At 45.0% G+C, this 26,377-nt stretch overlaps 6 protein-coding genes across 6 annotated transcripts; 3 read left to right on the top strand and 3 right to left on the bottom strand.

Moving 5' to 3' along the window:
• Positions 1-473: 473 nt before the first annotated feature.
• Positions 474-4,479, top strand: N7462_001032 (ABC transporter ATP-binding protein; the record flags this gene model as incomplete). Its single annotated transcript, XM_057072758.1, has 3 exons — positions 474-1,413; positions 1,467-3,956; positions 4,040-4,479. 3 exons carry the CDS (start codon positions 474-476, stop codon positions 4,477-4,479), a joined length of 3,870 nt encoding a protein of 1,289 aa, XP_056939288.1.
• A 463-nt stretch (positions 4,480-4,942) lies between these two features.
• Positions 4,943-11,297, bottom strand: sidD (nonribosomal peptide synthase SidD; the record flags this gene model as incomplete). The annotated part of the gene is made up of 2 exons (XM_057072757.1): positions 4,943-10,780; positions 10,839-11,297. 2 exons carry the CDS (start codon positions 11,295-11,297, stop codon positions 4,943-4,945), a joined length of 6,297 nt encoding a protein of 2,098 aa, XP_056939287.1.
• Positions 11,298-12,775: 1,478 nt separating this feature from the next.
• Positions 12,776-13,903, top strand: sidJ (putative siderophore biosynthesis lipase/esterase; the record flags this gene model as incomplete). The annotated part of the gene is made up of 2 exons (XM_057072756.1): positions 12,776-12,829; positions 12,905-13,903. 2 exons carry the CDS (start codon positions 12,776-12,778, stop codon positions 13,901-13,903), a joined length of 1,053 nt encoding a protein of 350 aa, XP_056939286.1.
• A 5,236-nt stretch (positions 13,904-19,139) lies between these two features.
• On the top strand, positions 19,140-19,458 carry N7462_001029 (uncharacterized protein; the record flags this gene model as incomplete). The annotated part of the gene is made up of 2 exons (XM_057072755.1): positions 19,140-19,335; positions 19,388-19,458. 2 exons carry the CDS (start codon positions 19,140-19,142, stop codon positions 19,456-19,458), a joined length of 267 nt encoding a protein of 88 aa, XP_056939285.1.
• A 1,207-nt stretch (positions 19,459-20,665) lies between these two features.
• N7462_001028 (oxidoreductase 2OG-Fe(II) oxygenase family) lies at positions 20,666-21,588 on the bottom strand (the record flags this gene model as incomplete). The annotated part of the gene is made up of 2 exons (XM_057072754.1): positions 20,666-21,440; positions 21,503-21,588. The coding sequence occupies 2 exons, from the start codon at positions 21,586-21,588 to the stop codon at positions 20,666-20,668; spliced, it is 861 nt and encodes a 286-aa protein (XP_056939284.1).
• A 1,338-nt stretch (positions 21,589-22,926) lies between these two features.
• N7462_001027 (uncharacterized protein) lies at positions 22,927-24,469 on the bottom strand (the record flags this gene model as incomplete). The annotated part of the gene is made up of 2 exons (XM_057072753.1): positions 22,927-24,201; positions 24,266-24,469. 2 exons carry the CDS (start codon positions 24,467-24,469, stop codon positions 22,927-22,929), a joined length of 1,479 nt encoding a protein of 492 aa, XP_056939283.1.
• Between the last annotated feature and the right edge of the window lie 1,908 nt (positions 24,470-26,377).

Genomic DNA, 26,377 nt, shown 5'->3' with positions numbered 1-26,377 from the left:
GAAGGTTACACCTTTAGGGGCCCACTCCGCCGAGAAATGGCGTATGTCCAAGCCATGATCCATTTGTTTTTTTTCTCAGGGGACCGTGGACTAAGTTATCTGATCCGGAAGCCAAAGCTACCGGTCCATACCGATGTCGGCAAATCTCCTAAACCTTTTTCGGTTATCTTCAGAACTCCCCCTTCTCAATTTTCTTTCCGCAAACTGGAGATGACCACATCGCCAGCTGATCTTGCAGTCTTCATAGCGGTCAACTACTCCGTCCGTTCTTTTCAAGCGGGGTCTGGACTCTATAGCGGGTGGTCCTTGAGCAACATCGTTCTCTAGCAGTCGACAGTGCCGTTCTTTCACCTAGAACAGCGGGGGAGCTATCTCTTGGGGGTAAGACATCACCTTGGATATCTCGTAAGGTTTGCACTCGCTAAGAAAGGGAACCTGCCAGTGAACTCGGGATTTTTCTGCCCCCAGCCAGAATGCATTTTCTCGGGAAGCTTGCGGGATATCCCCGCCTAATTCTGGCCGGGAACCCCTCTAAGTTCGACTTGGGAATGTTGCTGTCAGGTATAGCATGCGCTATAGGATCTGGTGTACCATTCCCAATTATCGGTATTATTTTCGGTGAACTACTCGATGACTTCAATTCCGTCACCTGCAATGAATCCGACTCGTCTGGATCGGATTCAAATGCTGGTTACGCCAGTAGCATCAACAGCAAGATTCTCCTGATATTCTACCTGGCTATTGCGCAGTTTGTCTTGATATATGGCCATCTAACATGTTGGACAATGTTCGGCTCTCGACTGGCGCAGAGATTGAGGGAAACTTATCTGCAAAATCTTCTCCGCCAAGAACCATCGCACTTTGACGATCTTCCCCCAGGCGAAGTTGCATCTCGTCTCAGCAGCGATATCCAGACAATTCGCTCCGGTACTTCCGAGAAGGTGGGGATTGTTTTGGGTAGTCTTTCATTCTTCGTCACCGCATATATTGTGGCGTTTATCAAGTACTGGGAGCTCGCCGCCATTCTTATCTCGTTGATTCCCGCATACCTCCTGATGTCCTTCGTCGGAAGTCATTATATCGAAAAGTACTCGGCGCTTATGTCAGACTATGCAGCTTCTGCTGCCTCCATTGCATCTGAAGCTCTGAACAATATTGTTGTGGTTCAGGCCTTTGGCGCCAATGCTCGGTTGGAGAATAAGTTCTCCACGGCTCTCAAAGCGGCAGAGAATGCCGGCCTCAAGAAGGCAACGGCAGTTGGCACTCAATCGGGTGTACTGTACTTTATTGCTTACGGTGCGAATGGCTTGGCATTTTGGCAAGGTGCCCAACATGTTGCCGATTCAGTGAGAAACGGCACTCATGGTGTTACTGTTGGTGCAACATTCACGGTAATCTTCGTTTTGATTGAAGGTTAGTTGCCCTCTTTTCTCTTTAATACGATTTATCACTAAAATAATGATCAGCTACTCTGCTTTTGAGCCAAGTCGCGCCGTTCCTACATCTGTTCGTTCAAGCCGTTGCCTCATTTGCAAAATTGCGTGAAGACCTTGACCGCGAGCCCTTAATTGATGGAACATCTGAGTCTGGTATTCGCCTGACTGAAGCAAATGGTGGTTTTGAGCTGAAGAATGTTTCATTCACCTATCCATCGCGTCCTGAGATTACTGTCCTGGATCGCATCAGTATTTCATTACCAGCAAAGAAGCACACTGCTCTTGTAGGCCTTTCAGGAAGTGGAAAATCTACGATTGCCGGACTTGTCACGAGACTTTATGATCCTACAGAAGGCCAGATTCTCTTTGATGGACATGATGTCAAGGACGTGAATCTCCGCGACTTGAGAGGATTCATGAGCTTGGTACAGCAGGAGCCGTCTCTTTTGGATCGCTCCCTTTTGGAAAATATCGCACATGGGTTGATCAATTCGAGTAATGCCAATCATGCCCATCTGAAGATGACGCTTTTGAGCTCCGAAGTGGCAGACTTGGCGAGTGATGTGAGAGAAGGAAAGGATATTCTGGCTGCTGCACAGGAGCGAGGTCCCGAGCTTGTTGAAATTGTGAACCTTGTCCAACGGGCAGCGACGCTTGCTGATGCCGATGATTTCATCGTCAAATTGCAACACGGCTATGGTACCCTTGTTGGATCGAGTGGCCGGCTCATCAGCGGGGGTCAAAAGCAACGAGTCTCTCTTGCCCGGGCTCTCGTCAAAGATCCGGCAGTTCTTATTCTAGATGAAGCCACAGCTTCTTTAGACTCTCGAAGCGAGCAGCGCATCCAAAAGGCCATCAACAACATTGCTACTGGGAGAACAGTGATCACAATTGCCCACCGTCTGTCTACAATTACGAGCGCTGATAACATTATTGTCATGCATAAGGGTAATCTTGTGGAGCAAGGCAACCATGCGACCTTGATGGCTTTGGATGGCTCGTACGCCGAATTAGTCAAACTGCAGACTCTCCGTTCAAACGACAATGAAACAACCTCGAACAAAGATACGGCTAGCAAGCCGGACGACGTATCTTTAACCGACACTGAAAACGAGAAAACAAGCTTCTTACCCGATCACGTCGGCAAGGAAGAAGAGACCCAGATCTCAACTGCCGAAGCACCCGCCGCCGAATCTATCAAAGAAATGGAAGAGCCAGAAACACCACGAAAATCTCTCTGGGAGCTTTGCAAAGGATATGCCCCAGCACTCAGACCTCACCTGCTCATAATTTTCATGGCTCTACTTGGGGCAACTATTGTGGGTGGGGCTTTCTCTGGAGAAGCTGTGATTTTTGGAAATACTGTTGGAAGTTTGAACCCCTGTAAAGGAGCGGGTTATATCAGTTCTCGAGGTGACTTCTTCGGATTGATGTTCTTCGTCCTTGCAATCATTGAATTCTTTGCGAACTTGGCCAGCTGGGCCGGGTTTGGTTGGGTGTCTGAGAAAATTGTCTACTCGGTCCGAGTGCTGTCGTTCCGGTCACTGTTTGAGCAGGATCTTCAATGGCACCAATCTAAAGGCAGAACTCCTGCTTTACTTCTATCTTATATCACCAGAGATGGCAACGCCCTTGCCGGGTTGAGTGGTTCTGTTATCGGCTCGTTGTTCTCTATCAGTGTAAACCTTATTGCAGCGATTATCTTGACCCACATTATTGCCTGGAAGATTGCATTGGTGTGTCTGTCCTTGGTACCACTTCTTCTTGGAGCTGGTTTGATGGAGCTCCATGTCCTCGGAAAATTCGAGGAACGCCACGAAAACGCCTACACCAAATCTGTGGACATCGGCACCGAGGCAATTGCATCCATCAAGACGATTGCATCTCTTTCTCTAGAGGAAGTGACGCTTAGGACATACCGCCGTTCTTTGAAGGGACCTCGACAGGAAACCCTCAAAGTCACACTGCAAGCAAGCCTTTGGCAAGCATTGACATATTTCCTCGGAAACTGCGTAAACGCTCTCGCGTATTGGTGGGGTGCTAAGCAGATCCTTTCCGGTACATACACCCAGACTCAATTTTTGATTGTCGTTTTCTCTCTCCTAGTCAGCGCACTCCTTTGGAGTCAGATGTTCGCCCTTGCACCGGAGCTGTCTAATGCCCGCGCAGCTATGGCAAGAATCTTGAGTCTGATTGAGATTGGCTCTGACAAAATGCAAGGAAGTATTTCTCTTACAGATCCGAATGAAAGGGATCTAGAGGCGATAAGTGAGCCGAAGCCCACTATTCAGTCTGGTGCATCAAGCGTGCAATTCCGTGACATCCATTTCGCCTATCCAGCACGGCCAGACATTAATGTACTGAATGGCCTTAGCCTTGATATTCGACCCGGAAAGTTTTGCGCGCTTGTTGGACCCAGCGGGGCTGGTAAATCAACTATCATTTCTTTGGTAGAAAGATTGTATATTCCGGAGTCCGGTGCCATACTGATTGATGGTATTGATGTGACAAAACATCAGGGTGTGTCCTTCAGAGATAACATCGCTTTGGTTCCACAAGAAAGTGTGCTTTTGAAGGAAGCATTAAATTCAACATCGGGCTAGGTGCTCGACCTGGCCATGAAGTGAGCATGGAGGAGATTGAAGAGGCTTGTAAACTTGCAAACATCCACGATGTCATCAAGGCGTTACCCAATGGCTACGAAACGCTGTGTGGCCCCAATGGGAATCAATTCTCGGGTGGCCAGAAACAACGACTTTCGATTGCGAGAGCCCTTGTTCGCAAGCCTAAGTTGTTGATTTTGGATGAATCAACTAGTGCTTTGGACGCTGAGTCAGAAAAGCTCTTGCAAGATGGACTTGAAAAAGCTGCTAGAGGAATTACTGTCATTGCAATTGCTCATCGCTTGCACACCATCAGGAAGGCGGATACAATCTTCTTGATTGAAGCTGGCCAGTGTATTGACCATGGTTCGCATGAGGAGCTACTTGAAAGATCAGACAGCTATAGAGCAAACGTCATGCATCAAACAGTGGCAACCTGATGGAAACTCAGAAAGTGACATTTCGTTATATTTTGTGATCATAAAAACTTATAACTCTACTTTTCGTTTATATACTCAATTTCCATTTTTTGCCATTACTTTTTGAGGAAATGACTCACGCTTTTTCAAATTCAAATGATTTCCGTTTAATATGGAAGTGACAAGAGGCTAGCTAGTAGCGAATCTATTGGGAAAGGATTTGAAGATGTTTATTTTTGGAGGTTCAGACAAAGGGTATGTACTAATATGTGCGCTAGATAGATCTGACTGAACAAAAATCACACCTCACTGCACATCTTACAAAAATTAAATAGCTCGAGTTAGACTTTCAGTTAAGAAGACCATGTATTTCAATAAAAAATAAAACTGAGAACCGAATAAAAGTCAAACCGGAATACGCGCGCAAGCTCTGACATTTCTGCTACATTAGCCATTATTCAATGGCTGAGACTCAATTTGTCATTCAAAATAATTCAGTTTGCAACAAGACATTGGATGAACATGCTGAAAGCTCCTGAACCGTGGCTGCCAACTCGTCAAGAAGCGTGGTCACCAAAGCTGGGTTTCTTTCGCTTCCAACAGCTCCAACATTGATTTTGCCACCCCTGAAGAATGTGACGGCCTTGAAAGGGTATGGTGCATCTCCATGTGGAATAGATATGTCCACATTACAAGTACCCTCGGCGAAAGGCATTGTATCGAAATCATCAAAGTCTTGATGATGCACAATTGAATCAAAAGTTCGAGATTCAAGCGACCAATGAGTGCATTGCCTGGAAATCTTCTCAAAACCAATAAAGTCATGAGGAGCCGACTCAGTGCTCTGCTTTTGAACAAATTGAAGTAGATTCATGGACGTCCATTGGGGCTGGAACTGAACTCTGACCGGAGTGAGTTGGTAGCAAGGACCCATGATATTCTCCACGTTTTCTAAATCAACCATCCGGCCAGACGTGACCCCTCCAAATGTTACATCTGGGGTTTTCAGACGGCGAGCCAAGACCAATGCCCATGCTGCAGTCAATAAATTGGCCGTAGTAATGTCTTCTGGATGACGAAGAATATCAACAGGCTTGGATAAAAAGATCCCCTTGTCACCAGGTTGGAATGATGTCTCACTCAAAACGGAGAGTGAAGATCCGTCCAGCAGATTACTCCAGTAGCTAAGTGACCTAGCTTGGAAGCGGCCGTCGTTAATACGTGCCATGTATGACGAAAACGGCGCAAAGTCAACCACTTGGTTTTCAAGATATAGTGTCTCCAGATCTTGAAGCAGCCTGGGAAGAGACATGCCATCGTACAGGGCATGAGACAGGCCTATAACGAGGCATTCCTTGCCATCAGTTCCACTCACGTATAAGAACTTTAGGAATGGTGAACCGAGGTTGAAATCTGATTCTATGTCATTCCCACACAGGTCGGTCACGAAAGACTTCATTTCCTTCTCCGTGGAAAAGGTAGCTACCGGGATATCCAAATGCTGTAGGGTAACCTGAAAGAAGGCAGAATTGTTCTCAATGAAGACAGTGCGCAAAATGTCATGGGTCTTCACTAATTCTCTGCATGCTTTAAACAGACGTGTTTGGTCAACAGCATTGTCGAAGAAGAGCATATTGTATTGAATCGAGGTACGAGGCATATTGATGGTGCCTCTGATATCCATTGCCTGTGTGTCGGTGACAGGAGACACATCTTGAATAGTCCAGTCTGGATCAAAAAGCTTTGGCTTAACAACATCTGCTAGGAAATTCGAAACGTTTGATAGACTCAACGTAGAGAATGGCTTATAAGGCTGGACTTTCTCCTTTGATGATTGGCCCACCTTCAAGACCTGAGCAGCATCGCCAAGGCGCATATGCTGGAAAATGTCGGCCACAGTGAGGCGATGTCCCTGTGAACGAAGACTGGAGACCAGTTTCATTGCCAGGACGGAGTCACCACCAAGACGGAAGAAATTGTCGTCCACGTCAATAACCTCGGCATTGATACCAAGGATCTTTGCCCAGGCAGAGCGAAGAATGCTTTCCGACGTACTCAAACTTGCCTGCGCGAGACTCTCTTTCCAAATCAGCTGTAGTCGTTCATGGAGCTGCTGGAGCAGAGAAGCAGGAACCTTGGCTGCCAATTGAGTTAATAAATTGTGATTGAGTTGAGTTGACTCAGCAGGCATTTGGTCGACCAAAACATAACCCGAGGGAATCATATGAGATGGAAGAGAGTCTCGGAAGAATTTATCAAGCCTCTTTAAAGCTATGATTAGGGTGATTGGGGCAGTGGCACACAGAGTTGTCCTCAGACTTTGTGGGTCAGATGAGTCCCAAACAATCTCTTCCTGCGCTGACATGATGTCAATGCTTTCCTCTTGAGCGGAGATATTCTCAACGAAGACGAGCAATTGTTGTTGCACCGCTTCCTCGGAATCGACAGCCTTAGGTTGAAAGACAGTAGCGGCAGCACGGATGGATGTGGGAAGATATCTGGAGAAATGCTTTTCAAGCTCTGTGATATCCACGGCATGTCCTTGGACTGGTAACATATTTTCCTTTCGACCAACAAAGGTCAAGGTACCGTCAGCACACAATTGGACAATATCTCCTGTTGGGTGAATCTTCCCAGAGCGGCCTGTGAACGCGGAACTACCAGCTGCTAGCCAGGCGGGAGCATCGATAGTGTCGCCTGCAAGAAAGCCACCCTCTAGATAGAGCTCACCAGGGCATCCGATAGGTGAAAGTAATGATGGGTTTCGAGAATCGCAAACCCATCGAACGACCACGGAGGGGTATACTGACCCCTGTTCAATGTTCGAGTCCGCACGAAGTCTTCCCGAGGGCTCGTCCAATACTAGAGGCGATTGGTGGTTCCACCTCCAAATCTGGTTCAGTTCTGACTCAGGAAGACAAGATATTTCGTTTATTTTCTTGTCGAGGTCCTCTGTCAACTGCTGGCAAGCCATTTCGAGCTGCGAAAGAATGCGTTCCATCTGTGGAACTTCAATTAAGCTGCTATCGAAGCTAGCACAGACCCTAAAGCCTCCCTTGCGGATACCGCAGGCCACCATGAGCGGGTATGGGTTGAAATGAAGTGCTTCGCGGACTACATCTCCTTGCTCAACACCAAGGTCGCTGCCCTCATACTCTGGCTCCGGCTGGATTACTAGACCAGTGCTTGCTTCGCAAGCATGCTGAGCGTCTTGGCTAACCTTTCGAATGTTTTGCATTCCCATATGCTGATACGGCGTTCGGGCCAAGATGCTCTGCTGCACGGCCTGCAGATATGAAGCAACAGAACCATTCCGATTGACATTAATCCGAATAGGTACGGTCGCAATCAGAGGACCAACAATGGCTTCAACGCCTGGCAAAGCGATGTCCCGACCGGTGAGCGTCTCACCAAATACAACATCGTCACTACGCGTGTACTGTGACGCCACGAGGGCCCATGCACCCCGAATGAGCGTAGCCAGTGTGAATGGAAATCCATGGCCCAAGTCAAGAGGTATCTGATGCTCAATCATGGAGTCAGGAGTGGGCAGATAGTCTCGATAGGGCAAACGGGGGAATTGAGGCCCAACGGCGCCGTTTAACTCCCGTCGCCAGAATTCGTGCATCGCGGACTGGTCTGTATCCTGCACCCACTTAACAAAGTCCCGCATTTGAGATTTACTCTCCAGAAGTTGACCTTGCAGTGCCCTGCGAACCTTATCAAGGATTACCGGCTCAGACCATCCATCATATAGAACATGATGGACAGTCCAAACCATGTATCGCTTGCCGTCAGTCGAATTGTCCACGATCGCGTAACGGGCCAGGCTTTCTCCCAAATTCATTCTCTCGTTTCGATCCTCTTCGAGATACTCAGTGAGATTCTTGGAATGTTTCCAGCTTATCTTTTCTTTGAGCACGACTTGTTGGAGACCGGGGTCTCGAAGTTGAACCAACCGACTGCGTAAAATTGGACTTGCTGCTACAACATCCTCCCACGCCTGTTTCCAGGACTCGAGAGTGACCGTTGATGGAATACATGCAACTCTCTGTGCAACATAGACCTTGACAGATTTGAGAGAGAAGGTAAATAACGACTCCTGCGTGGGTGTTGAGGGATAGATGTCTTCAACAGCACTTTGATCGAAACCACAAGCTTGGGAGGCTTCCACACATGCACTCTCAGCTGGTTGAGAAATCATGGAAAATAATCCAATCTCCGTCTGTGGTTGTTGTTCGCAAAGCTGAACCACTGTTGCCATGGCTGAAAGTGTAGGGTGAGAAAAGGTATTGGTGACAGAAAGATCAAGTTCTTGATCTCTGCAGATAGAAACAAGTCGCATTGCCGCGAGAGAATCACCGCCGAGAGCAAAGAAATTGTCTTCGAGTCTGATTGCTTCTGTGTCGAGCTTCAAAGCAATGCTCCATGCTTGTCGTAGACGTTGCTCGAGATCGGTCAAGTTCCGGCTAACAGAACTCTCTGTCCCTTGATCAAGCTCTCGCAGGTCAACAGTCGAGCCAAAATGTCGAAGTCGCTTACGATCAGTCTTCCCGGAAATTAAGGTGGGAATCAAATTAATTGGGATATAGGCAGTTGGGACCATATACCGAGGCAGAACTTTGGTTATCTCCGCATTCGCTTTAGAAATTGCTTCGCGCTGCTCGTCAACCAGTTCTGCAGATTGAATATCTGTGTGATCTTGGCCCTTTGCTGACTGGAATGAAATAAATGCAACCAGAGTGGACTGTCCTCCTGCACCCTGGGGGACAATGACCTCTGCAATCACAGTTGTTTCGGGGGGCAATCTGGCATTGAGTTGACTTTCGATTTCTCCCAATTCAACGCGCTGGCCACGAAGTTTGACTTGTGTATCCTTCCGACCAACAAATACGATTCCTCCAGAGCCATCGGGATCATATATGCCGAGATCGCCAGTCTTGTACAGGCGCCCTTGTCGACCTTTGAACTCGCCGTGACCGGCCCCAAGCCACGATGGGTCGTGAATGAAGGAAGCCGCGGTCTTTTCGGGGTCATTGAGATATCCCTGTCCGACGATTGGGCCTTCAACTAGAAGCTCACCCACGGCACCTACAGGCATCAGGATTTCATGGTCATTTGGATCGACGATCCAAATGGCTGCACCGTTACCTGGTCCGATAGAGATATAGTCTCTGCCAGTAGCAGCACTGCTATTGACAGTACAGCCAATTGTACATTCACAGGGGCCATATCCAATGACAATTCTGGTTTCGCGACCCCAGACGGTCACATCTCGAGCCGATGCAGCTTCTCCGCCTAGCCCAAGGACATGCAAAGAAGAAATGACATCTGCGTCTAGAATACGAGCCATTGAAGGGGTAATGCCTGCATAGTTGATTCTCATTTTTCGAATCACATCATTAATATTGTTGAGCCGGTCTTCATCGGAAGGAATGCAAAGGCAACCGCCATTTCCTAGTGTGAGAAGCATACTATCGATGCTGACATCAAAGGCGTAGGAGGCAAAGTCGAGGACTCTAGATTTCTCGGTATAGCCAACTGCTTTCGCTCGGGGAAACGCGCTACTTGTGTAGGCTTTGTGTGAAATCTTGACTCCTTTCGGTGTTCCGGTGCTTCCAGAAGTGAAGATAATGTACATCAAGGCAGAGGGTGGTACAGCTGGAAGCTGTTCCAAAGGATTCGATGGTGAGAAATTGGCGAATATATCTTCGCCTACAACAAAGATATCTCCTTCTGGCAGAATCAATTTCGAAAGATCCTGTTGGTCCCCAGAAGACAGCATCATCTTTGCATTGACTTGCTTTGCCATATTTTGAAGTCGAGCAAGGGGAAGAGTTGGGTCCATGAGGACAATTGTTGCCCCGGCCTTCATCACTGCAAGAACGGCAACGATTGTCCATCTAGACTTTTCAAAGCATACTGGCAAAAATTCATGAAGGGCGACACCTGATTTGAGAAGATTTGATGCCATGAACGAAGAATAGTCATCGATCTGCCGATATGTCAAGGTACCATCCCAAGATGCAATAGCCTCCTTGTCTGGAAATTCTCGTGCTCGTTCAGAAATCACGTCGTGCATGCAAAGGTCATAAGTAGGAGGTAGCTCGTTGTTCCATTTCCAAATTTGGGTCAGATCGTGCGTAGTAGGACGAAGGCAATTTTCAACAGATTGTCCGGGATTAGAGAGACACATGCTGATCGTATCCACGAGAGATTCAATGTGCCGTGAAATTGTATATGGTAATAAATTCGCTGTTTTCCTAATTGGACGAATGTCAAGGCTTGCGCTATTAAAGCATACCTCGATACAGAGCGACCCCTAACAAAAATTGTCAGCCGAATTGTAAAATAATCGGGGCAATGGGTGAGTGACTCACATCTTCTCTAGCTTCTTCAGAAGTATCAGACAGAGTATTCGTGCTCAAAATAAGTGAATGACCGGAAGAACTTTCTGCAATCCGATTCGGGTTGATATTTTTGATATTTTGCGAAACAGCAGTCACAGCTTCCCCGACTTTACTCTCTAACTTGGGCAGTACTTCGTTTGTAGACAGCCTGTGTGCTTGTGCGTCTTCAAGAGCTTGATCCGGACTTTTGTAAGTCCACTCATAACTAATGCGACCATCTTCTTTCGTACGAAGGAGAACTATGAGCCAGGATAAAAGAACGATATCCTCTTTCATGCCTGTCGGAAAGGTAACTTGATCGGATGCAAGGTCGCAGGTCGTGAAAGACCGGAAGGGTTCACCATTCATCTGCCCCGCAGACAGTCCTTTGACGACCTCACCTGAATGGTGTTGGTGGTCACGTATGTCGTTGATATGTATGAATCCCATTCTGACGGGTTCGGTTGTCACCGGCCTCAGAATCCTGACTCGGTTGAATATCAAGGAAGAAGAAAGGATCGCGACCGACGTGCCGTTTTCTGCAGGAACATCATGAGGCCGAATAACCGAAGTGATCCGATTCACGCTATATACTCAAAAATTGTCTCCACTAGCGAGCTTGCCGCGAAGACAGGATTATTGTTTCGTACAAGTTCTGAATATAGTTATACCGCGATCCGCTTTTGGAGTCCTGACAATTGGTATTTCCAGGTATGGTAATATTTCGGCTGTACGTATTGTGTATTTCAATCTTGACCTATCTCCGAGCACTTGTCCCCAGAGCAAAATACGCGACCCACTTGATGTCTCGGAGTTTTCCGAGGGTCGAGTCATGTCGTGCTGGTCCAGGAGTCCACCCCATGTCCTGTCATGCGAACTTGCTCCCCGCTAGAGAACAGTAAATAGATTTCAAAGGGACTGAGACGAATATCGCTACAAGTTTCGACTTCCCGAACGCATCCGCGTCCACGTTACCCAGTAGGCAGTCGGCGTTGGTATATCTGGCAGGATGAACGCGTTCTCGGTCTGAGAAGACTTCCAACTTGACTTAGAAGACCCAAGATTCTTCTTTACGGTGTGCTCATAAGAAATAACACTTCGCATGCCGCCTTCTGGCGGAATCTTCCGCCGCCAAGGGCTGGTCACGCTGCTTTCACCCCTCAAATTTACCGAAAGAGGAGCACAATAGCAACAGCATCTAATCAGATCCTTCCGTGCTGCAGCCACAAAATCTAATCAGATCCGATCACTCTTACCAATATCCTTGTTCGGTCCCAATGTGACTCCGCAATTTGCGCGAAAAGAAAAAAATCAAGAAAAAGGAAGGAAGAAGAAAAAACTCAGTCGGCAACAGCCCTCGGTTCCGTGGATGTCGATTGTTCAGAAGCGAAGCGGAAACCTTTCAGGTTCATGGTTACCTTCAAATACGACCGGTACCCACAGCGCCACAAATACGAATTTTATAAAATTAATCAACTCCTGTTTCCATGGGTACAGTTCCAAACGCGTACCTGGAGACATACATTGGATCTGATAATAAAAATCTGATAACCTTGTCCCCCTCAGGAAGGAGTGGCTTTTGTCCGTGTTACGTAGCTACGTATTATTTAGCTCGGAAGATGGGTCTTGGCGGGCCGGTCGAGGAGGAGAATAATCTCACCAACCGAACCGCGCACGTTTTGGGCGGGTCTGTCTTTCCCGGAAATAGCCGGCTGGGTGCTTGCCCACAATTCCCTTTCAATAGCGATCGTAGAAAAATATGCAAAACAGAAGAGACCGATCTCGCTGTCATTTCGGATCTGATAACGTGTCCGTTTCATAAGCAACAGCACGCTACATAAGCTAATACTAGGCGCATTTCCTTGCCGTTTCAGATCATTTTCTAACCGCCTCGTCGTGACTTTACCCCCAGTGCATCACACAACAATATGTACTCTAAGTTTTGGCCGAAAGGGGGCATCCCGGGTATTTTGCATCACTATGTATGTTTGATTACCTCTCCCTCACCCCAAAAGGTGACGCGATGCGACAACTTGTCTAACATGTGAGATATCCAGACTGAGAGCCTCGTCACTTTTGAATATGCCTCCACTGCTGTCCGACAGCCTCATAGTGTTCTGTTTGTCGGTGGCTTAGGAGATGGCCTTGCTACAACATCCTATATGGCCGACCTCGTTCGCGCCCTTCAGCCTACAGAATGGTCGCTCTTCACCTTGAACCTCACATCATCTTATCAGTCTTGGGGTCTTGGTCACCTAGACCGAGACACAGATGAGATTGCCCGGTGCCTGCAATATATCAAAGACTACAAAACATCCAAATTCGGGACTGGAAAGATTGTCCTCATGGGTCATTCCACGGGCAGTCAATGCGTGATGCATTATCTTTATCGCTCGAATCCCCATTCTAGTGTTCCGGACTTTGATTCTGATCTCGAACATATTGACCGTCTACCCCTTGATGGTGCAATTATGCAAGCACCCGTTTCCGACAGGGAAGCCGTTCAATGGGTTTTGAGCGAGGGAATTGGGGGGAAGACAGGCAGTGAAATTCGGCCGGTATATGAGAAGATGGTGGAGCTGGCAAAGGAAACTGTTCAGAAAGGCGAACCTTATGACACAATGCTCCCGCTGTGGATGACCTCTCATATCTATCCAGCCAATACCGCCATCAGCTGTCGAAGGCTCTTGAGTCTCATAAGTCCGGATAGTCCAGAATCACCAGGAGAAGATGATTTATTTAGCTCTGATTTGAGCGATGATCAACTAAAGAAAACATTCGGAATGATCAAACAGCAGGGTCTGTTAAAACACAAGTTGATGGTCCTGTTTTCTGGTGCGGATCAGGCTGTGCCAGCATGGATTGACAAGCAAAAGCTCTTGACAAGATGGAGAAATGCTACCGATCACAATGGAGAACACCAGATCTGGGATCAAGATCACAGCGCCATAATTCCAAACGCTTCTCATGCGTTGAGCAACGATGATCAAGCTGAACCGCGACAGTTCCTGGTCGAGAAAGTATTGGGCTATTTGAAAGGGGCTGAAAAATCCTGATTGGAATTCAAATTAAATGTGACAAAAGTGCGAGGCAAATGAACTCAATATCTAGACAGAGAATATCGTAAACGAAAGAACGTCCATGTCTGCACAAATAGCTGTTGGTGATTGATACAAGGCAGAAACCGGTGGAATATTCAGTATAAGTAAATACTTTCCTGTCTTCAGGCATATCTTCAGCCTGTATATTACCTTCCAGAGAAAAGTTACAACGCATAGTGTTTTTTGTGTGAATTATGTTCTTGTCAATTCTTTTAACTACACCCCTATACCAACTAAGACAATCACTCCTTTCACTGGTACATGCAGAATATATTCACTTAATCCTCTTGTAGAGTCCTCAAAGGAATTTCCGCTTGCACCCATGACTTGAGCTAAGCAGGTTCAATAGCACCAAAGATACCAGCACATTAGTCATACTCATTCAAGTAAGCAGGGCCTCCCAGAACTTCTAAAGATAGGCCAGTAATATCTGCAGCATGCGGCTTCTGAATATCCATTAGGATAGCCTTGGCCTCTTCACCTGTAATTTTGGACTGGGCGTTCATAACCCCATGAAAAGTGAGATACTCATTGTGCGGCATTATTTTGAGAATTTTGTTCAGGGTAATTCCTCTTCGACCAAACCTGTGACAAATGGACCTGTCGATCTCTCTGAATTAATAACGGGAATGCCGGTCTTTTTTGTCACCGGGTGGAGAACGGTGCATCTCAGGTTGATTCGTGAAACCTTAGGAATCGGAAAGGATTTTTTAGATAGGAAACAATATAAAAGAACTCAAATTCGCCAGCCTCATCTTCTGAACGTGGTCCATCAGGTACGGCTTGGTCTTCTCGTGATATAGTAAAGGGTATTTACCTCCAATTGCAGTATTCAAGAGGCCCGAGGCGGAATAAATGAACATTCTGGAGTAGGTGTCTTCTTAGCGACATTCGTGGTATTTTTCGTCCTCCTGCCCCTCCTGTTCCATGGCCAATTTGATAACTGGTAACATGCTCCGTGTCTGAGATGAGAGCACTGTATGACGGTCACAGAAATCAGCGTCGAGAAAAATGGCATGAGCACTGTTCAAAGTACGACGTAGCGAGCTTCGGGGTATTCAAATCAGACTAAGGATCTCTATTCCCTTAACTGGTCAACACTTGCGCGTTTTCGGGAGGAGGTGACTGAGTCAGACAGCGGATGTGTCAGTTAGAAAGGTTGAGAAAAGTTCGGGTTACTGAGGAACCCTGTGTGTCAGTGGCACCGAAGACAGCGGTGGTATTTTTGAGCGATGATATCGCATATCTGCTATGCTGAATATTGCGGCAGATATTATATTACCATCAGCCTTTATGGTCGACTCTATATCTTTAGTACATAAGGCCTTAGAATTTTTACAGTATATACTTGAAGAGGGAATAAGCGTAAGGTCTCTTATTGGCAGAGCGGAGCCCTTCATGGCGGACTAGTGCGCATAGAATTAATCACGACCGCACAGTTGATGTCGGCTGAAAACTGCCAGCGAATGCACATTATATGGAATTAAGGCTTCGTCCTCGTATTCGTCCCTCGAGCATAAGCCATAAGCCATAATGTGAGTGCTGGAAGTCCGTCGACAAAATAGAGCACCTCACCATCTCCTGGGACGGAGGGAAATCAAATTACTATTTCTTTGGCCAGAAAGCCATCCAATACATCTCTCTTTCTCCCGATTGGTCAACACAATACAGACCAACTCAGTTATAAGATCATGGTGATACACGGGTCGAATCCGTTGCGTTAGTGGCTTTTAGGTTGATTGACTGCCTGACTTCATCTTCGTTGGTCACCTCACACATTCCAGAGGGTCCGGCTTCTAATCCCAAAGAACAGGATGAAGCTGATTTAGCCTGTATATAGGGCGACTTCCCTACAAAGTTGCTAGCTTCCGCATAATTGGCAACTACTAGGTATTTACCAAAAGGACATTTTTGCGAGGATACACCCATGCCAAGTTTATAGCTTGTGGCCCAGATAACCTGGAACATAAAAGTGGAATTATGAGCAAGTTTTATTAATAAAACCCCGGAGAGAATCATTATCATTTATGACTTACGTGTGTATAATGATGACATATCTGCCCATGAGTGCATGAAGTCATCATAATTGTAATAATCTTTTTCTTCACCCCAAGATACCGTTGCATTGCGCACCATATCTTCTGAATGATCGGAGGCATTTATATTTTGTCCAACAGAGTTGTAGTTGGGCGTATTCGGCTTAGGATCCTTTGCTAACTCGCAATTATCAGCCCATAGCTGGGCTTTATCGACGAGTTCCTTATCCCAAGTTATATTTAACATGTCCGCAGCCGAAATATTCACATGAAGGCGATCTATATAGTGAACTAGGGCGCTCTACGGCAAGCCTGCGAACGCGGGCAGGATGAGATGGATCAGCGAACAAGCCAACAAACCATACCACACCATGATGGAAGGAAGCCACTCAGAGAGGAAACAGATGCTGCTTCACCGAAAAATTTGTCAAAGTTGATTCTTTCCCTATCGGAGATACAAGCTATAGTCTGTAAAGACGTGTGCCAGGAAAGATATCCTCCAATCAGAGATCACCCATCGTCGGCCATTTCTCCACCGCGATACGAATTAATCGCAATCACCCTACACATTTATATAAACTATATAAAGACTCCAGAATAGGAAAAATCAGTGAATAAATGCAAATAGTTAGTAAATTAGCCTAAAATTCTAAATGTCTTCACTAACAGATTCAATGATCACATACTGAGACCCGATTTTCTCGACTGGTGAGCTAGGACTCCTTATTCGATCAGGCAGAGAAAAATAGCAGAGAGGGAGAGGAGGAAAAATGATATCACAAAAAAATCAAAGAACGAAAAAAAAACGTAACAGAAAAATCCAGAGATCTAAAGAGACAAAGTGCTTTACAATCCTTGGGCGATGTGCACTGAGTAACTACGGTCGACGAGGGCGGGGTCTCTAAGTATTGGAAAGTGACCCCCAGATGGGGTCCAGCGACTAATATAAAGACCTCTCCTACTTTAAAATTGGCGATTACTATCGGATGACATAGAAGTTGAGACATGACGATATCCATGATTGTCTACCCTCAGTACCCTAACTGCTTGTGAGCAGATCCCTGAGTACTCTTGGTTGCCCAGAGAACCAATATATGATACTCCAGGGAGCATATGGAAAGAGTGGGACGAACAAGGTTACAAGCAAAATCGATGACTAAGCTTGTGAAAAAGGGCTCTTAAATGGCATCAAGTGCAGCCGGTTTCGGCTCCAAATTTACCGTTACCTAGCATTGTGGTGTAGAATTAGCATACTTGCTTGTCACGTTCACCTCACTAAACAGGTGTCCATAGAACTAACATTTTTCATTGATGAAACTAGGAGTAGTACAATCGGTTGGTACAGGCATCCATCTTAGACGAAGAAAAATTCTCTCATGGTGCATGCTACCGGCTTTGTGATCTCTATTTGAGCATCCAAAATTTCCGGTGGCCATGATGCATTTGGTTAATCTTGTTTTTCGTCCTATTTTCAAAAGTGCCAACTCTTGTGTTACACATGCGAAATTGGCAAAACCTGGGTGGTTACAGTTACCTAGGAATTGAAGTATCCGTCGGGATGGCTCTGGTCACACTTTTTACCTCAAATGAACCATGTTACCGTGGTACTGAAGAAGCGATTTAAATTCTGCCAAGGAGGACTTTGCAACATCTCCTCCATCTCAAAATTTTATATCCATGTGCCCAGGGTAGGCAGCAGTTTTCCTCTGCCCCTGATGTGCATGTGAATCATCCGTGTTCCCTAATTCCCCGTGAGAGTCGCTTGAGAGTCATAGCCAGGAATTGATGTTAGATTTGAGGGATCTATCATATCACTGAAGCTCAGGAATAAAGTTAGCTCCAATCTACAGTATGCTGTTAATAGCGCCAATTATTCGATAACTTCCAGGGGCATTGTTATATTGAGCATTTCCGCTCATGAAACAAGTGGCCTTGGTTATATTGATCTATTATCTTGATTGAATCTTTCTCAAAATTACCTTCAGCTATGATATTTGATACCTCTTCTCAACTACTGTGGCTTTATGCTCTTTTGCCCCTCTCTGTCACTGCTTCGGACTCTTCCATTGCCCCAACATCAACTAAAAATTCAGTCCTTGAATATGCTCACGAGCCTCTGTCTGGACCTCCAAACCCTCCCCAACAAACACCGGCGGTCGTTTCTTGTAATTTGGAGGCATTTAATATAGGAACACATTGTGGTAAGTATATTCCATTTAAATGAAATTTTCGAAACTCATTTTCTCAGTACCGGTACAAAATGTGTGTATTCTGGCACCCGACTACTTCCACTTTGTATGTGATTAGAAGCATGCGGGGTATTTAAACTTGATATTGTACGGTTCGCGATGTCTTGATTATCTGAAAAAAAAAATCTTTATACTATCTTCACATAGCATCAATAATCCCATGTGAATGGGTATAACTTCTGATGGAATCAAAAGACGCAATATCTGAATGCCAGGTTCTTGAGAGCATAACTCCCAGTGAAAAGGGTATAATATCGAGGCTTAGTTCCTAATAAAAGTGGCAAGTTGGAAGGCAGTGCCTAAATCGGTTTATTGTCTATATATAGAATTTTATGGATACTATCAATCTCAGCTCCGAAAGCCACCTTGAAGTTAAATGCTGTAAAAATCATAGCTAGTTCCAAGTTACCGTGACATTCTCTAAAAATGCGTAGAAGAGCTTACCTAAGTATTCGCAGGAGAGATAAAAATAAAAATTTGCATTTTTAAGAAAAGACACTCAAACTTTCGTCTTGATTAATCTAGAGGAATTTGTCAAACCATCAAGAGGTAGTTTTGAGGGATATGAAGGTCCAGTACAACAATCCTATCTGCTAAATCAAACCCAGATAAATGCTCTATCATTTGTTGTAACTGCAACACAGGATATTTCACTTCAAATCCTATTCTTATCCGAGAGCTCGGGTTGAACAGAGAAGGGAATGGAGTGCCAAAGAGCCAAGACCGGAAACCTCTCGCCGGAGTAAAACGAATTTTTAAGCCCTGACTAGCCAAGGTATAAAAACGAGCATGATCTCTCAAAGTCTTGTTCTTTTCACCAAGCAATTTAGCAATCAAGCTCCTCATTCAAATAAATTTATCTTGAAATAACCCTCAGCGTACTATCCAGTACAGTCTTTTTTCGATATGAAGGTCCAGAGCATCTTGTTTTCCCTCTTCGTTGCTGCCTCCGCGGCACCTTCTGCAACAGCCTCCAAGTCTTTGGAATTTAGCGGAAGCCAACTCAAAGGTGTGATCAACGTGCTCAACAGCTATGGAAAAGGAAACATTCCCGCCGCCGATCAGATCATTAATTGCACTGTGACTTATACCCTGTCACTGAGTAAGTTTGCTTCCCTTTTAACTTCACAAATCACGCTAAACCGTAAATTTAGGCACTGGACCTCCATACACCATTGACCTGGCGACTCTCGATCTTTCTGGATGCACCTATTCTAGCGCTTAAGCTTCCAAAGACGATTGGACGCTGATGCTCATCTTGTATCAGTGTTAAATTTCATCTACTCATTTTATGCTTGTGGGTAACAGCCTTTATTGAAGTTACCATGACATAAGACGGAAAGTTCAAGCAATGTACGTCTCAAGCAGATTGAATTGAAATTGCTGTTCAAACAGTCCTTTCCAATTTTTTAGCTATAAGCTTAAGCTCTTTTCCTCGTATTGTGATTTGAATACTTGATTAATTTCGAAGGAAGAGGTAATTTATTACGTATAATATGTTTTTATTTTGAGAAATAATCAATCGACATGATATAGCCTGGTTTCAGGAATGTGAAATACATTAAAGCATTAAGCCGGTGGAGTTTCAAGAATTCATCATTGCAAACATTTTCACCTGTGATTTTATATGTAGCCTTAGCATGGTAATAAGCTTGGGCTTCCTTATTATGTGTCGTGGCATGTAACTTGGTTGAACCTCCATCGATCTATTTTGACAAATGCTTCGCCCTGTGACTTTCCGAGGAGTTATTTTTTGCTCAGAATGCTCTGAACTCCTAGAAAATGAGTAAGCGCTTTCTAGTCCTCATGGAGTGGGATTATTTGAATATGAAAAATTTAATAGCGCACAAAAAAGAACATCATTCGTATGAGCCGAGAATGTAAGAAAATGTGATCATTCTTTTATTTAAATTATAGAAACCGAAAACCACCAAGCCATTGGTGTGATACCTGATACGAATCCAACTCATTCAAATGTCTTTCCTCGCATATCACTAACATCTACTCTACTGATTGACTTTTTACATTAGGTCAAGTTAAATCAATCTCTATTAACTTGATGCAGCCTAACTCGTGGCATAATAGCAATATCAGCTCACCATTTGGTGGAGATAAGCTATCCAATTGCCAGCTCCGCGAAACTAATTACAAATACCATTTAGCTGCTCCCTGGCTGGCAGTAGTTTCTCTGAGAGCGCCATTGGAGCCTGCCGATGATTCTTCACGATCCGTATCTCCTTTCCTTCTCCGCGGCTTTTGTCACCGATTGTTTACCAATTCGACTCTTCAGATTGACAATTTAAGTCAACCGATGCATATAAGTACTTAGTTTGGAGAAAATCCAGGTTCAAGTCTCTTCAGGTCGACAGATCTAATCAACTTCCTCCTCCGTGTACCTTCTCCTGATTGATGGACATTTTCAATCCTAGGTATTATATCTGTGGGGATGATTCGCACTCATCGCGCGTCTTTCCACCTCTAGTTTGAGGCTTCAGTTCCCCACGAATTATTTGCTGAGATCGCCAGGCGGCCCATTCAGTGACCGTACATGTTTCTTCGTGGTCCTTCTCGAGTGGAGAAATCAGGCCACTCCTCAGCCTTCTCATTGAAGCATTTTTTTGTGCACGAGCCAAATAGGCTACACTCCGACGCGGGACCAGGGCTTGTTTGCCTGGAGCAGTCACCACGCGATGCAACGAACTACGCAGCAGTCCGCCAGTCCACTCAACGATAGTATCACCAATATTTACTATCGCACACCCTACCTCTGGCTTCACATAGCGCCAATTAGCCATCACATTCTCAGATCTAGCTGGAAGGATCTGCAGTCCACCAATCACATTGAAGAGCAGGGTAATCGTGCCAATATCGGTATGGCCGCCTAAGGTGATGGAATCGGTTTGAGGATTGAGTTGTGGCTGTGCGAGCAAAAGTCGCACTGAACTATCTGACGGTTGATCCAGTGGACTGAGTGCAGCTAGGGTACCAGGTTGGAGCCCCAATTGACCGTCAAGTTGCGCCAAAATCACTTCAGACACTGTGCGAGATTGTTGGATAAAATTTCGAATTTGAAGTCGATTCGCTTCGATAGAGCCGACATTCCTTCGTCGTTGACAGTTTCCAAGGATATCATCTTGATTGATAGAGTACAATTCCATGCAATCCATTTTACCATTGTCAGTCCTTAGTTTGCCTTTCTGTTTATAGCTGATGGGCCCCATCAGTCAGTATACTTGTATACTCTATTTATTTGCTCTGGAATCACATACCCTGTAAGATCATAAGGAGGGTTGTAAGCGTAGCTATCCAGTATAGATTGTCCAAGCGAGAATGTCTCGTTGGTAAGATCGAACATATTTTCCGCGCTTTGGAGTAAGGCCTCGCCTTCATTTGAACCATTCAAATCTAGTATGAAAAACCCCCATTCTTGACAAGAATTAAACAAGCGAATTGCCTCTTCCTTGTCATGACTTTCTAAATCTTTAAGGGATATTTTTGGTAACGGGATCAGAGGGGTTTCCAATGGAAAGGGAGGACATTGGTCAAAGAACTTGGCCGTTGGCATGATCAAGATATGATGCTTTCAGAAAACAGTTGGACTCGTGATAGTGAGTTAAGAAGGAAGAGAGAACTGGTATTTATAGTCATCCATGCTTCTTGTTCTGTGAAGCTGTACCTCTAAATGAATACTGAGATCGACATCCCGAACTATGCGTCATCAATCAAGTATCGGCCACTTATCATTGGGGGCCGCATCCTTTAGTCCCACGTTGCTGAACCTGTGATGAACCAGCCCAGTGAATCCAGCCCCCAACCTCGGTCTCTTGTGCAAAATTGCTATAATTAGTGGCTCTTATTGGCTGGCTTTATCGCACAAATCGCCCCTTTGGGTGATCAACAAAGTGATCCATATAATTGGTGCCTACACCCACCCATAATGTGGAAGCGGTGTAAATAAGTTTGACACAGATTCCATTTACGCCGAGATTTCCAATTTTGCCTATCTGCCTATAATTTCTATGCATTCCTACTGTATCTACAGAATAGTCCTGCCTGTTTTGACGCGTTTCCTATATTCTATCTAATGATGCCTGGGATCACTATGTGGGATCTGGTGATGGTGATCTTCCATACGGCTTCCACTACTTCCCTACCCGCTTCCGTTTTCTATCCGCTTCCTTCTCATTTCTTTTCGTAATTTTATCAATTATTATCTCAAACACCTATATTATTGCTAACGTGTGGTTCTGAAACTCGTTAGTATATATGATTCGCCTACGATTCTAGGAATCTAGGAGTGATATGTATATTGAGATCACTCGTATTTTGATTCTAGCAAATTAAACCTTCTTCCTGAGAGAATTAGAGAGCGTATCTCATATCGTGTTTCACTATATACGGCCCTACTCCTTCTTGAATGAAGTGTGGAGTACATGTCAATGGGCGCCAAATTTGCATGCTAAACGCATGATGCAGCCTATAGGATTCATCAATTTAAGCATATTTTGATGGTGATGTTAGATAGTGAAGCAACAAACACATAGAAATGAAAATTCTGAATTAGTGTGTGGCGACCCACAACCCAGAAGGGTTGGGAGGGGTGCTGTATAAGGCACTTTGTTCACGGATTTGGGAGTGAGCTCAGGTGAAATTCTCGAAGTGCCGAAGAATTGACAAGAAATACATTGAAGTTCTAATTGTTCAAATTTGCGACAGACCATGTCTTCAGATCTTCTTCTATCTTCGCCCAAGCCCGTGGTAAAAAGTTTCCCATGAGCCAATAATTACCAGAGTAGTCTTTTCCAAGCATCAGACAAACATCAAAAAAATCCAATGCTCCATCAAGAGCCTCGTTATAGTAAGAAGTCATAGTCCCTGGAGGGTTTTTTCTCGTATCTGATACGTCTCCTTTGCGGACAACCGCCGCCTCGAAGTTCAAAGTTGTCATCAAATTGGCCTTCATAACATTGTTGATTAAAATAGTCACACTATCTGACGTCCCGAAGGCGAGTCTTGGACGTCTTGTAGATTCGATATCTTGAATCACACTCCTCAAGAACGCAGTAGTCTGTTTCTCTGTACCTTGCTCCGCAAGATGCTCTCGATGACTGAGCGCAATTGATCCCATAGATCCAGCAGCGACTGGAGCTGGTAAAAAGGCAAAGCTCGCAATCACCATATTTTGAACGAAGACGCCGGTAGATTTCAGCAGCTTGGGGATTCTGAATCGAGCATTTAAAAGACTAAGCACCGTTATCGGTCGGGGATTTGATTCAGAGGCGACTGCTCTCACAGCCCATGCTGTAAGTATATCGTTCTCGCTGATGAAAGGTTTGGTATCAAACCCTTGCGTGACTTCAGCTAAGTCTGCTTGAACCTGAGCTTCCAATGTCTTAAAACATGCTTTGGGAAGAAATATGACACGTCGTTCTCGAGAGCAACCCCAAAATCTATCCCATAGTAATCGCAGATGAAACAGCAGCAGGCTTCCTCCTTGGAGTCGTCTAGGTTCAATTTTCAGCGCTTCCTGCGTCTCATCGTCACTGATGACTTCCTTGTCTCGGAGAATATCCTCTCGTGCTCCAAATACTGTTGGAACTTGGTCTTCTTGGCCCGCCAATACAGCAGACCAACCAATGAGTAGGGCCTGGCCACCTAGAACATCCATTAACACATGGGGCCATGCTAAGCCGATAATGGTTGAGTCATTAAACGAAGTGACATGTAGGGAAATCATCGCTTGATTCTGTTGGACTAAATCATTCAAACTCGGGAAGTTGGGCCGTGCAATGAAAGGCCTAAAATCCGACATAACGGGTTGTGCAGATGGGCCATTTGTCTCCATAGGCATCCGACATGCGACCGGATGAACTTCAATGTTCATATCAAAGCTTTGGTGAGTGAAAAATACCTTAGAGAGTTGAGCTTTTGGTGACTTGGGGAAGTACACCTCTAATCTCCCGTTTTTCTATGGAGGCGATTAGTCTTCACGAAATCATCGTCATAGAGAGATTTCATTTCAGCCCATTTACCTTGAATCTGAGTCTCCCTCCGAGCTTTTTCCAATCTCCGATGTCGAGCAACCTTGATAGAGCAGAGTTCAACTTATTGGGTTCCAGAACGTCATTAAACCTCATTATCCAGTGAACAAAACTGCGATTGGATTTGTGGTCATCTAGAGAATGTAGAGGGTAGGTGTCCTCGGTGAGGTCAGAGCATTGATGAGTGTTTGCCATTGCGATGAAGCAAAATGTGTGGATGTGTTGTTGACATGCCGAGCATGAATGGGCTCAGGGATGGTTTTGTACATTGTGTGGAGAAAATCCAGGTCTGGCTCGTTTACGCAAAGTCGCCATGCTATTTAGGAATGCTTCTAAAATCAGACCAGCTCTCAATTACTACACCCAAAAGTTCCAATGATAAGAAAGGGTGCCGTGCGATCTACATACTATTTTAAAGTCTAAATGCAGGCGCCCCATGCAGGGGAAACAGGGATTGTTGTACAAAAAGATTGCAACCCCTAGATTATCAGTCCAGTTGCACAGCATATGAGTATCTTTTCCTATCAATGCGGCCTTTACACTCCATCAATAGTTTCAAGAGCTTTTCTATGTATCTTGCTAACTTTGACCTCTTTCGGCCTGAGAAAGGGGTCAAGCAAGGGATATGAATCCATGACGTCATTGGCTGAATAGTTCTAGTCAGGAGCATGTGAAGATCGTCGGGGATTACAGTGATGGATGAAAAGTATTTGCGCTTCCATCCTAGCCGCACTTTCTTCCCCGAGGAAACACGCTAAGATTCAACACGCGCAAGTAGATGTTATATTTGCTCTCTCTTCTCTCTCAAACTACTACTACCACCGCCACCACCACCACCACCACCACCAACAACAACAACAACAACAACAACAACAAGATGGCAGGATTGAGAGAGCTTACCCTGCAATAACGAGAAGCACTGCGCTCTTTCAATAAAGAAAGACATATAATCGACTTTTTCCTTGCAAGCTCCCGATTTTTGAGTGTCTATTACCCCTTACCTTAAGACTTCGCTGTTTTGCATACTCAGCCGACTATCCTGCACGTTATTCAGTAGCATGATTCCCTGAATGAATTAAGCATCATCCCACTTTTTTGAATGCCGATGTCCACGATAACGTTTTTTGAAAGGCAATTTGTGAGGCAATTCAAGACTATTTTTTATCTTAATGTGATACCACGACTTTTGGGCCTTTAAGAAAACCAATCAGGCTTTTATTCGCATCATGGATAGAAAATGTTGCTTCGCTTCTGGGATAATGCGGTATTATTAACAAGTCACACTGCATCAGTCTCCATTTGAGAGGTCGATCTATCCATTTCACATTTTCACAGACAAGCATGCATAAAGTGAGCGACCTAGACGTTTTCTGAGTTCCTTGTCGGCTTCCTTGAGAATTTATTCTCTCCCTCAATGCGTTATGTTTTGGATAGCTGGCATGCCAAGGTAGACCTAAAGGAAAGGATAACATTTTCTATATGACGGTGCCACTTGAGACAATCCTTGGTAATTATTTGCTAGCGGAGGGTTATAAGAACTCAAACGGTATGTGCAAATTATCTGGGTAGATGTGGTTGTACATTATCCGTGGAGAAGCTTTTTTGACAAAAGCTTACTTTCAAGTATGTCTGAGCATGATAACAGAAGGCAGTTTAGTGGGTGACCATCCATTGGAGTTGCAACTTATATTCTGCTTCCGGATAAACCATTTGCTACCCAAGTTTAGTTCCCTCCCAACAGCCATTGCTATATTACGAGAGACAGAATTCAAAGAGTGCGGAAAGCGCAAGTAGTCAGTATAACACTTGAAAACTTCAAGAGGATTATATCGCCGTGCAATAGTATTTGACCATGAATTCGCGCTCAGATATAGGGTAAATGCTCACAGGTAGTCTAAGCGTAGAGAGATAATCGCAAACTAAGAAAACTGACTATCAGGTCCGGCTCGTTCTACAATGACTTAGAAAATCATTTGTCGCGAACTATTATTTCCTAACTTAATGAGCAGGAATGGCTTCTGGGTGGCAAAAAGGAATCTAATATGAAGTGGGACTTCTTTGATTTCTGCGAGTTGTGTCGTTTTCCGCGGATTTGTTCTATAC

The sequence above is a fragment of the Penicillium macrosclerotiorum genome, assembly GCF_028827735.1.
Source record: "Penicillium macrosclerotiorum strain IBT 26536 chromosome Unknown utg000001l_segment0_segment0, whole genome shotgun sequence".
NCBI classification, from domain to species: Eukaryota; Fungi; Ascomycota; class Eurotiomycetes; order Eurotiales; family Aspergillaceae; genus Penicillium; species Penicillium macrosclerotiorum.
This window is presented reverse-complemented; position numbering and strand designations above follow the sequence as displayed.